General features: G+C 47.7%; 1 protein-coding gene across 1 annotated transcript; it reads left to right on the plus strand.

Annotated features, from left to right (window-relative positions):
- Positions 1-1,771: 1,771 nt before the first annotated feature.
- Positions 1,772-10,753, plus strand: TENT5D (terminal nucleotidyltransferase 5D). Its single transcript, XM_072123387.1, has 3 exons — positions 1,772-1,881; positions 7,277-7,377; positions 9,508-10,753. Exon 3 carries the CDS (start codon positions 9,529-9,531, stop codon positions 10,702-10,704), a length of 1,176 nt encoding a protein of 391 aa, XP_071979488.1. The 5' UTR covers positions 1,772-1,881; positions 7,277-7,377; positions 9,508-9,528; the 3' UTR covers positions 10,705-10,753.
- Positions 10,754-13,437: the final 2,684 nt, after the last annotated feature.

Raw genomic sequence — 13,437 nt, forward strand, 5'->3', positions numbered from 1 at the left:
CACCTGGGACATATAGATGGGATGTAATGTCTGCACCTGTCACTTATAGATGGGATGTAATGTGTGCACCTGGGACATATAGATGGGATGTAATGTCTGCACCTGTCACTTATAGATGGGATGTAATGTCTGCACCTGTCACTTATAGATGGGATGTAATGTGCGCGCCTGGCATGTATAGATGGGATGTAATGTCTGCACCTGGGACTTATAGATGGGATGCAATGTGCGCGCCTGGCATGTATAGATGGGATGCAATGTGCGCGCCTGGCACGTATAGATGGGATGTAATGTCTGCACCTGGGACTTATAGATGGGATGCAATGTGCGCGCCTGGCACGTATAGATGGGATGTAATGCGTGCGCCTGGCACGTATAGATGGGATGTAATGTGTGCGCCTGGCACGTATAGATGGGATGTAATGCGTGCGCCTGGCACGTATAGATGGGATGTAATGCGTGCGCCTGGCACGTATAGATGGGATGTAATGCGTGCGCCTGGCACGTATAGATGGGATGTAATGCGCGCGCCTGGCACGTATAGATGGGATGTAATGCGCGCGCCTGGCACGTATAGATGGGATGTAATGCGCGCGCCTGGCACGTATAGATGGGATGTAATGAGCACGCCTGGCACGTATAGATGGGATGTAATGTGCGCGCCTGGGACGTATAGATGGGATGTAATGGGAATCAATACACAATGAACTTTGAAAAGTCTCTCTCACTCAGCTGATATGTAGCTGGGTCTACACACTAAGTCAGGAGTCCAGTGCCAGAGACAATATGGATGGCTAAAGTTTACTGAAGCAAGTGTAATCAAGTAACAGACCAAAGTTGTTAAAACTTGTAGTGGCTTGAAGTACCACGATCCGTCGGTAGGGCCTGGGCTTTAATGGGAAGTTCTAGGATAGAAAAAGATATAAGCAAAATAAATAAATAAATAACTGGTAAAGGGCTGTCCAAAATCAGACTCTCAGAGAGAAGAGCCACTGCCAAAACAGGAGTTTTCGGATTTGAAACCTCTCAGTCTTTTAGTGACCTGGGCATCCCAGAGCCAGGCACCACAGGATATTGCTGATGAAATTTTTTGGTAAGGCCTCATGCACCCGTACCACCGCCATAGTAATGCATTACACACGGCCATTACAGGGGGAAAGACAGGACATGTCCTAACTTTTTGCCCTGTACGGAATAGTGCGGTGCCGTCCACGGAAGACGTATGTACAGCCGAAGACTCTACAAAAAATGGTCCAAAAAAGATGGGGCCCAGTATGGTGCAGCGTAAAAGGCCCCCATGATAAATTGTATGTTCCCATACAAAACCGCTGTCACACAGATGCACCCTATAGACCTTCTCCACACAGGACCCTGTATGCGGCACTAGGCCCAAAAGCACCAAGGACCCCAAAGTGCTCAGACTACAACACAGAGACTGTAGGACCCCCTGCACAGGTGCTGAGACTTCTGTCTGTCCCCGGCTCCTGCCTCCAGGCCCCTCGGACAGACCCCGGCAGCACAAGGTCCCGCGTTTCCCGCACTCTGACAGGATTTGGCGCTTCCCGCCTTCTCCGCACTCTGACAGGATTTGGCGCTTCCCGCGCTGTGACAAGGCGGTGTGGGCGGCTGTTCTCTAGGACGTTCCTCTGTGGGCGGGGTCCACAGGCTGTGACGTCGCGTTGCCGTGGAGACAGTATTACGCTGGACAGATGATGAGGTAGATGAGGTGGAGGCTCCGCTAATTCTGCGCCTCACACATCGCCCGGAGCAGCTCCTGCCGACTACTGGCCGGACATAGCCGACTACTGGCCCTGGTCCCGCACATCTCACCCGACAGGCGGGAGAGCTCACTGCGGGGAGGTGTGCGGGGACTGACTGCAGGTGAGACCCACAAGTGCTGCCTCACACCTCACCATACCTGGTGCCTCACATCATATCTTATCATGCCTCACACCATATCTGGTGCCTCACATCTTATCATGCCTCACACCTCGTCATACCTGGTGCTTCATCATATCTTACATTTCAATGTACCTGGTGCTTCACATCACATGTAGGTACTACCTCATGCCTCTCGTAGACGGAGGCTTCTCTATATACTGTATATATGAGACTTATAGATGGGATGTAATGTCTTCACCTGGGACTTATAGATGGGATGTAATGTCTGCACCTGGGACTTATAGATGGGATGTAATGTCTGCACCTGGGACTTATAGATGGGATGTAATGTCTGCACCTGGGACTTATAGATGGGATGTAATGTCTGCACCTGTCACTTATAGATGGGATGTAATGTGTGCACCTGGGACATATAGATGGGATGTAATGTCTGCACCTGTCACTTATAGATGGGATGTAATGTGTGCACCTGGGACATATAGATGGGATGTAATGTCTGCACCTGTCACTTATAGATGGGATGTAATGTGTGCACCTGGGACATATAGATGGGATGTAATGTCTGCACCTGTCACTTATAGATGGGATGTAATGTCTGCACCTGTCACTTATAGATGGGATGTAATGTGCGCGCCTGGCATGTATAGATGGGATGTAATGTCTGCACCTGGGACTTATAGATGGGATGCAATGTGCGCGCCTGGCATGTATAGATGGGATGCAATGTGTGCGCCTGGCACGTATAGATGGGATGTAATGTCTGCACCTGGGACTTATAGATGGGATGCAATGTGCGCGCCTGGCATGTATAGATGGGATGCAATGTGCGCGCCTGGCACGTATAGATGGGATGTAATGCGTGCGCCTGGCACGTATAGATGGGATGTAATGTGTGCGCCTGGCACGTATAGATGGGATGTAATGCGTGCGCCTGGCACGTATAGATGGGATGTAATGCGTGCGCCTGGCACGTATAGATGGGATGTAATGCGCGCGCCTGGCACGTATAGATGGGATGTAATGCGCGCGCCTGGCACGTATAGATGGGATGTAATGCGCGCGCCTGGCACGTATAGATGGGATGTAATGAGCACGCCTGGCACGTATAGATGGGATGTAATGTGCGCGCCTGGGACGTATAGATGGGATGTAATGTCTGCACCTGGGACTTATAGATGAGATGCAATGTGCGCGCCTGGCATGTATAGATGGGATGCAATGTGCGCGCCTGGCATGTATAGATGGGATGCAATGTGCGCGCCTGGCACGTATAGATGGGATGTAATGCGCGCGCCTGGCACGTATAGATGGGATGTAATGTGTGCGCCTGGCACGTATAGATGGGATGTAATGCGTGCGCCTGGCACGTATAGATAGGAAGCAATGTGTGCGCCTGGCACGTATAGATGGGATGTAATGCGCGGGCCTGGCACGTATAGATGGGATGTAATGCGCGCGCCTGGCACGTATAGATGGGATGTAATGCGCGCGCCTGGCACGTATAGATGGGATGTAATGAGCGCGCCTGGGACGCATAGATGGGATGCAATGTGCGCGCCTGGGACGCATTGATGGGATGTAATGTGTGCGCCTGGCACGTATAGATGGGATGCAATGTGCGCGCCTGGGACGCATAGATGGGATGCAATGTGCGCGCCTGGGACGCATAGATGGGATGTAATGTGTGCGCCTGTTATGTATAGATGGGATGCAATGTGTGCGCCTGGGACTTAGGGACTGTGTGAGTCACATTGTTCATGTTTTTGTTGGAGCACTCCTGGCTCTGAAGGGTTAAATATCTGCACCGCCAGTAAACAACAGTATACAGTGGCTGTAATAGAGCAATGATTCATAAGGCTGCTGGGATGTGTCGTCTGATTTGTGACTGGATACGACGGTGAATGGCTGTAAGTAATGCCGCCATACAGCGTGTAATATCCGCAGCGTTATTGTCACTGAATTCAGCAGAAGAGTCCTGTGTAGTTGTCTGGCGTTTTTGGTCGGAGCCCACTCAGCGATGGCCCTTCTCGTATTTGAGCCTGGTCGCTGCACCGTCCCTGTCTTCTGGGAGAAATGTTTTATAATTCCTGATGGATTCTGGAGCGACTCCTCGTGCACATTCACATTTATTTTACACGAGTTCTAACTTTCCACGTGCAGCGCAGATGGGACATTGCTTGGATACTGATTAGTAGTTGTAACACCTGATATATTGTCCTGGTAGTTGTGGTAGATACTTTTTAATATTATGTGATTTCACTGTCTTTATCCTGGTAGCCACGGAGCATTGTGTATTATAATGACAGCTGTGCTACATTGTATATGTGGTGATATATTATCCTGTAGCAGTGGTGCAGTATGTACTGTATTATAAGAACAGCTCTGGTACAGTGGGGCTCATTTACTAAGGGTTGCGCGCTGAACTTTTGTCGGACCGTGCACTGTTTTCAGGGCTAAAACTGCTTGTACAGGTATTTAAGAAGTGTCTGCGCTGGGATTATGTTGCATGCTATCCTTTTTTTTGGCTTCCATGTGACACAAATTAGGGGGTGGGCCATCGGACAGTCCAACTGATTCGGACTGAGTGCTGTATTGAACTTTCAAATTGTGTCGCAAACCCCTAGAACTTAGGTGCACCACTAAAAAGGTAGTGAACTTTGTGGGGAAGCAACACGTGCAGGATATCGAGCGCACGATCTTAGTGAATCGCCAGACGGTGCATTATAGTCAGACAAGGCACTTTCTGTGAACTCCAGTGACCTGTAAGTAAATGTGTCCCATTATTGTGTGTAATAATTTGTAGTAGGGGTAGCAGTAGCAGAAGTGCAGTGCTTTGTAACATATGTTATGTAGTAGGGGTAGCAGTGGTCCAGGGCTATGTAGTAGGGGTAGCAGTGGTGTAGCGATATGTAGTAGGGGTAGCAGTGGTCCAGGGCTATGTAGTAGGGGTAGCAGTGGTGTAGCGATATGTAGTAGGGGTAGCAGTGGTCCAGGGCTATGTAGTAGCGGTGGTGTAGTGCCATGTAGTAGGAGTAGCGGCGATGGAGCTCTATGTGGTAGGAGTAGCGGCGATGCAGCTCTATGTAGTAGGAGTAGCGACGATGCAGTGGTCCAGTGCCACGTAGTAGGGGTAGCAGTGGTCCAGTGCTATGTAGTAGGGGTACAGCCTTGTATAACTCTTACTGTATATAGTGGCAGCTCTGTTGCTTGTGTATGGCTGTCGATTTCCTGCTCCACTCGTTAATGATGATGAATGTTGTGACGGCGCTGTGAGTACGTGGTACAATGCTGCTGGCGGATCTGTGAATGAGCCGCGTGTTATTGTATCAACACAGGGACAGCTTCCAGAAGCGGCTGGCTCTGTCCCATACGAGCTTGGAGGATATTAATGACGGCAGCGTTGGATTGTATCAGTGATCCGCTCTAGATGCAGCGGACTGTGAAATGATGCTGCTGCTGCCGCCACTTGTGATACTTCATTAAGAGCAGCTGCCAGGAACATCCTCCTCATCCGCTGGTGCTCCAGAAAGCTCATGGCATGAATCTTGGCATCAATTCTCAGATTTCATTTCTGCAAGAAGATGCTCAGAATGCTGCAGAGCGGAGGCTCAAGCTTCTCTGTGCAGCCCGGAGCAGAGGGATCAGTCTATGAGAGGAAAAACAGAGAAGGATTTCATATAGATAGACACTGGGAGGTACCAATGAGTGGATGTTTGATCTGGAGACCTAGCCAGCACCATAGTAGACTTTTGTTATTGTCTCTGAAGTGTTTGTGTTTGGTGTGCTACAGTTTGTAAAGGTTCTTGGTGTTTAGCTGTGGACCCTCACAGAGATCTTTCCCCTACGCGCACCACCTCGATTAAGGTAGATAGGAAAGAAGATCAATAGCTTTGAGGACCAGGAATGCTAACAATGATAGCTTACAAGGGGGCTGCACTGCTTCCTGGTCTGGGCTATTCAATCCATTGACACAACACATTGAGGCTTATTTACTAAGGGTCGCAGATCGCACTTTCATCGGACTTTCTGACATTTTCATATTTAACGGGTTTGCGCTGGGATTGTGTCGCACGGGATCTCGGGTGCACGATCTTAGTGAATCGCGGCACAGTGCATTATACACGGACAATGCACTTTCGGTGAACTCGGATGGAAGGGTGAGTAAATCTCCCCCATTATCGTCTTTGTCCTTCTCTTACCAGACCACAAACAATGTCATATTATATCACATTGTCCCCTCTTATGGACCCTACTTCTTGCACTGTCAAATTTTCTTCTTCCCCTTCTGAACTCTTTACCCAGTCCCCATCCCGTTATCCTCCTGTGCGGTGGGCAGGAGTATTCGTGTTTACTAACACTGTTTGTGTAACAGTCCAGATCCATAATGGGGGTAATCAATTTCTCATAACTGTATGGTGGATTTTATTCCTGATTGTGATGACTCTTCCTCGATGGCAGCTCCTACCGTTGTGGCTTAGGTCGTACAGCTGCTCGTAGACGTGTCCCTAGAGGCGGTTGCATATTAAAGGAGATGTATATTGCATGAGGCAAGTTGTGGTTGTAAGATTATTAGTGTCATGGAGGGAAATCAATACGAACGATAAAATGTTAGAGAGACAGGTGGTGTTAGGATGCAATCACTTCCATCCTTCAGGGAGGGAGAATGACAAAAACTGAATGTAAACCCCTGGAGACCCTGTGAGAGGGTCGGCATGATTGGTGGAGTGTGGGTCACACGGCGTTGCTGGTGGGAGAAGACACTGCTTAAACGTCTAGTACGTCTTCCATCACCTTCTGTACAATGGGCACCTTCAGGTTCTTCCTCTGTTTTTTCATTTCTCGTACAGTTACCTGTGAATGAAGATTTATCGGTCTGTAGGAACTTACTATCGACCTTGTGTGTCAACATTTTTACCGATCTCGAACTTATGCTCACCTCTCATGTCCCTAACTTTGTCAGAAAGCTTCTCTTTGTGAGTTGTTTGATTTACATACCTAATCCCCCCCCCCCCCCTCTTGAGAGATGCTGCTATCAGAGGGGTGTGATCTGTGTGATCAGGACTAGGTCAGGCCAGGTTTTCAGCCTCTAAGAAATGTCCCCATTCACTGACAGCAAGCAGAAATCTTAATAGTACTGAGGAATAAAACATAACAGGAATAAGTTTAGATTTTTGTACCCCTACCAAAGCTTGTGCTTTGTGCTCCATGCTGCCACCTGTAGATGAGAGCAGGATCAGTGTTTGTGCAGATGTGTCATATATCCAGCTATAATCCCTGGTGCTGGATGTCACTGTGACACAGTAACGCAGCTCTGCAGTGTCTTTTCCTGATGCTTCGTTTCTCTGTCTTACTCCGTCTTCTCGTCCCTTTGTAGGTGACTCCGATTTGTTTGTGACATAGCGAGGATCTCTCCGAACTCTCATGAGTCATCGGACTAATCTTTCCGCTAAACAGCAAGCAGCAGAGACCTTTCCGGTGAGTGCCACATCTCGCAGGTATCAGGATAGTGACATTTAACCCCTCACTGCCTCCAGCCTTAAGTTATCGAAACTCAGGATGGCAGCAGCTGACCATCAGATTTAATTCACTGGCATCTCATCTGTGACGATGCTGCTTAATAATCTTTATATATAGCAACAACAGCTACAGAGCGGAGGCCGTATGCTCACAAGAGCTTACAATCTAGGAGGAAGAAGGAGTGAAACAAGAGAAGTGAGGGCCCTGCACTCAAGAACTTACTATCTATGAGGAGATAGGAGGATACCAGGAGTGGAGACCTTGATCACAAAAGCATACAATGTATGCGGAGATAGCGGGACACATGAGAATTGTGGGTCCAGATCACAAGAGCTTACAATCTATGAGGTGAAAGGGGAACACAAGAGGAGTGAGGGTCCTGATCACAAGAGCTTATAATATTTCCCTCTTTTATGATAGCATATGTACACAGCTGTACAAGCGTATATACACCGCCTCCACATCATATACATTACGATACCAAGTCAACAGCCACTCTACACTGTACGGTGCTGTGCTTGGAAAGAAGTAAAGAGACTGCAGCGGTCACCTAGGCACTACAGTCTCTTGAATAGGTAAGTCCCAGACGACCCCTTAAAGGGAACCTACCACTACGATTCTACCTATAAAGGTAGATCGGGTGGTAGGTGGATGTAAGGGACGTGAGGATAGCTCTTTTTAGAGCTAATCCTCACGTCCCCGCTAACTTTTAATAAACTTTATTCCCCTATTATGTAAATTTACTTATGTGGCTACTGGGGCGTGGAGTAGCCAGGCACGAGGCTACACAGCGCGACTACTCCACGCCCCAGTATCCACGTTACTCCTCCTACCCTGTGTGTGCGGCGCGCAGCATCCGACAAGCTGGAGTTCTGCACGTGCGCAGTAGCTCCGGCCTCAGAGCTGTGGCTGCTCAGCCGCAGAACGCCAGCATGTCGGGCGAGGGCTCGCAGCTACGAGGAGCTGCGTGCCAAACACACAGGGTAGGAGGAGTAACGTGGCTACTGGGGCCGCATAAGTACATTTACATATTAGGGGAATAAAGTTTATTAAAAGTTAGCGGACGTGAGCTATCCTCACGTCCCTTACATCCACCTACCACCCGATCTACCTTTATAGGTAGAATCGTGGTGGTAGGTGCCCTTTAAAGGGTGAGAGTGGATCATCCTGCAGGGGAGCTGGTCCTGATCTGTTATTGAATTCTGCAGAGAGTTCCTTTAGAATGACATAGAAAATAGTTACCCTATGATTTATCTGTACAGAGATTTATGGGCACTGATGTCAGGGCAGTGTCTGCCGAAACCTGATTGTAAGGGAATCGGAATCAGAGAATAGAAGCAGAAAAGCAAGAGTTCCAGGAGTCCAGAGATGAAAGGGAGATTAGTGACTATTAATGAACTTCTTCCCCTTGTAGTGGTGTGTATGGTATAGACTCTTCACTATATTGCCATAACATTGCCATTAGTATTGCTGATTTATTATGGAGTCACATATTCTCCCTTAGTGCAGGATAAGGGGGGCGGCTCCTTCTCAGCTGCCCCCGAGACAAACCCTGTCAGGAGTTAAGCGGCACAGCCCCTGGGGTCCAGGCATCACCAGCGCCCCTACGCTGCCTCTCATTAACCTGTAATTATCTGCAGACACCAGGGAGCTGATCTGCCGTTTAGATCTCGTTCTGTGCTGCCTCCAAGGGATGAAGTTTAATCTGCTCTGAACGCTTCAGGACCAAATTGTTTATCAGCTCCGGACAGAGCACTTGTCATTCACATCGAAAAATCCATCATCAGTCATTGGTGCCGGCGGCAGAAACTGTAAGGAGCAGAAACTGAGAAGAATAGAGATAGTGCAGTTGTTTACAGCAGATGCTTTGTTGTAATGTAACTATAGGAACCTCATTATAAATTATTAGAATTTTAGGGCTTCAGAGCCATCTCCCCTGAGATCCGAGGTGCCCACCATTTAGGAGTTTCCAGAAACCGAAGCAACCAGTAACTGGCTAGTGGATAAATTGGGGTAAATATTATTTTTGAGAAGGTCAATCTCTCCGAAGTCCTCTTAAATATAATGATACATTTTTCTCCCACACAGTTATATCATTGATCCTCAACCATGACCGAAGAGTCGGACTGCAGATTCAGCAATCTCAGCCAGGACCAAATCACCATCCTCCATCAGGTTCTGACTGAGGTCACCCCCATCCACGGCAGAGGGAACTTCCCCACCCTGGAGGTGAAACCCAAAGACATTATCCACATGGTGAAGGAGCAGCTCATAAAGAAGAAGATAACTATACGAGACATCCGCCTCAATGGCTCCACGGCCAGTCACATCCTCATGCAGCAGAACGGGACCAGTTGCAAAGACCTGGACATCATCTTTGGTGTGGAGCTTCCAAACGAGCAGGCCTTCCAGACAGTGAAGGACATTGTCTTGGACTCTCTCTTGGACTTTCTTCCCAAATGTGTCAACAAAGAGAAGATCACTGCCCTCACCATGAACGAGGCCTATGTCCAAAAGATGGTGAAGGTATCCACAGACCATGACCGCTGGAGCTTAATCTCTCTATCCAACAACAGTGGTAAGAATGTGGAGCTCAAGTTTGTCAACTCTCTTCGCAGACAGTTTGAGTTCAGCGTAGACTCTTTCCAGATCATCCTGGACTCTATCCTCAATGTCTACACAGACGAGGACATAGAGTTTAGCCCAGAGAACTACCCTGCTGTGCTAGCTGAGAGCATGTATGGAGATTTCCAGGAAGCAATGGAACATCTTAAGTGTAAACTTATCGCCACAAGGAACCCTGAGGAAATCCGAGGGGGCGGACTGCTCAAATACAGCAACCTCTTGGTTCGTGACTACAAGCCAGCCAGTGAGACGGCGATCAAGTCTTTGGAGCGCTACATGTGTTCCAGGTTCTTCATTGACTTTCCTGATGTGACTGAACAGCAGAGGAAAATCGAGTCTTACCTGCGCAATCATTTTATTGGAGAAGAGAAGAGCAAGTATGATTATCTGATGACTCTGCGCTCCGTGGTCAATGAGAGCACAGTGTGTCTAATGGGCCACGAGCGTCGGCAGACTCTTAATATGATCACCATCTTAGCTCTGAAAGTCCTCGGAGAACAGAACATCATCCCAAACACGGCCAACGTGACGTGTTACTACCAGCCCGCCCCCTACATGAGCGACAGAAACTTCAACAACTATTACATCCCTCAAGGACAGTCAGCCTTCTTCTACCAGCCCTACCAGTTTCACATACACCTGCAGAGCGGCCTGGTGTAGGGAGCTGATGACTGTGAAATAAAGCTGTACCTGAGCGCATGATGAGAAATGACTGTTCTGCAAATATCACTTTATGTACAGACTTGGGGGGGCTGGATAGTGTTATACAGGTTACATATATAGAGTAGTCCTACATGAACAGAGGACCCAATCTGTACATGAATTACACAGAGCTGCACTTACAATTCTGCTTGAAACAGTGACCCAACTTGTAGACAGACACCTTTTAAGAGCTTAGCTCAGCTTGTGTATTGAATGCTTGGAACAGAGCTGCACTCACTATTCTGCTGTTCCTTAGTAATGTATGTAGACATCTAACTGATGTTTATGGAGGTGCATTCTGTAGGTGACCTGTATAACGCTATTCACACCTGAGTCCGTGTTTTGATGTGACGACTCCCTCCCTCTGCAGCGGGGGATGTCTGCTGTCCGTCCTCAGATGCTTTGACCAACCCCTTCTATTTTTATTGAGTGCCAATGCTGAGGTGCCACGTGATGGGACTTGTGTCATTATGGTCGTCTTATGTTGCTGTTTGTGGGTTCAGTAGTGAGAAGTGATTTTCTATGTTATGTTGGACCTTTTGTGTTGTGTGTTACCCAGACTGAGGGGTTGGGGAGTGAGACGACTGTGTGCTGTCAGCTCTAGGGTCTTAGGATCACCTGATAGCTGCCCCCATACAGGTACATACTCAGCTTGGATAAGCATGTGTGTGTTTATGATGGAGCCACTTCCAGGGAGGATCAGGCATTGAAGTTCCACGTGGCCGATCCATAAAGCACTGTACTCATTAGATGGTTGTCGGGGTTCTTTGAAGGGTATGAGTACATTTCTTGGTAATGTTATACATTTTCCTTCACTACTCACATCCAGAGCTGCATTCAGTATACTGAAGATTTTCTCTTACCTGTCAGAACAACTGGTTCTGCTGTTGTGCATCATGGGAGATGTAGTGATCATCAGTGCATCGGCTCTGCGCAGGTAGGAATGGTCCTTCCAGCACATGTCTGACCCATTCCAGGTCATAGTAACCTAGAGGCTTGTGGATGCAGCTCAGGATGTGACTTAAGTATAAGACAGAATCCACCCCTCATAATTCGTCAATGGGAAGTTGGATAGGTTTATGTGATGTACAAGGTGTTCCCATACTTTCCTAATGATTAGAAGAAACTCCAGAGCACCCTATGCACATGGGGTGCCGAAGGGGGGGGGGAGTGACACTTCAGGTGCCCCATGTAACAGGTTCCTATGTATAGTTCTGTGCGCTTCCTAGATAATGACCCCCACCTTGTGCAATGTCCTCTCTGACCACAAGGGACATGACCACGTTCTTTGCTCAGTTTTCTTTGCCAAAGAGAAGTTTTAAGAGATCCAAGTGCCTGTGTGTCCTACGTGATATGTGGATCTCTGCAGGGTACCCCAATACTGGACCCCACCCCCAATGTTCTGCCTGGGGGCCCAACAATGTGAATGTTTCTACTGTTTTGTCTGAAGTGACCTGTACATAAATCTGTGCTAGCGGGGGAGCTATTTTTTTTACGGATGATGAATGTGCAAACTTGTTCTTGTTGATATTATTGTTCATGTTCTGGACTTAAAGGGTTATACTACATTTTGCATCATTTTACAGTCCTTTTGCAGATACTTTGTCATGTTTTTGTCGTGTTTTTTTTGTCATGTATTCTACTTCAATCACATCCGAAGCTGCTTTCAAAGTTCTGCTGGTTGTCCTCGATAATGCACTGATCTCCTGCGGCTGCAGCACTGGATGTAACTAGAGTAGAAAAGACGATGTCACTTGGGATCTACTAATTGGGGTTTAGGGGCTGCGGTGGTTTCTGTTATAGATGAGAAATTTCTGGAAACTTTATTACATGACACTATTACAGGTACTGAAAGGGGTTGTCCGGATATATGATATTTGTATCCTAGCCTTTACTTAAAGAGGACCTGTCACTCCCGAACCCCCCCCCCCCCTCATCCTGTCCCCAGACCCTTTATATTTATTGAATTTTTATTAAAATTGTGTTTTGGATCGTTTTAAACGATCCGACCTCTTATCAAATAAGAGGTCGGATCGTCGTACAAGTCCCCCCTAGCAGTCGGCCGTATTCATTAGGGGGCCGGCCGACACACCCCCTCCACGCCTCTTAATGAATACGGCAGACTGCTAGGGGGACTTGTACGACGATCCGACCTCTTATTTGATAAGAGGTCGGATCGTTTAAAACGATCCAAAACACAATTTTAATAAAAATTCAATAAATATAAAGGGGCTGGGGACAGGATGAGGGGGGAGCTAATCTGGTGGGGGGTTTTCCGGGTGTGACAGGTCCTCTTTAACTCTGTCCTCACCTCTGATGTCACATTGATGGTTCCCCAGTCGTGTTAGGCTGTAAAGAGCAATGATGACGGAGGCATGAGAGTGATCATTTATAAGTTTATTTTTTTATTTTTATACCTGCTCATACAGGCTGCTAAAAAAAAGTTTTTGGACAACCCCTTTAATTGAATGTCTCATAATTGACCTCTGCAGTTTTCAGACCCTCGTGGACAGAACCCTTATGTTGTGGGAGTAGTCCTCTTCCTGAAATCTCTGACATAATTGATATAAACGAGAGACCGATCATGGATTTTATTTCATCTCCTGAGGGGGGGGGGGGGGTTGGGGACTTGGACGAGGTGCATAAATTCAAAACAATTCATAGATGAGGTATATGGCATAGACTCCCTGT

Source organism: Engystomops pustulosus, chromosome 9 (assembly GCF_040894005.1).
Source record: "Engystomops pustulosus chromosome 9, aEngPut4.maternal, whole genome shotgun sequence".
NCBI lineage: Eukaryota > Metazoa > Chordata > Amphibia > Anura > Leptodactylidae > Engystomops > Engystomops pustulosus.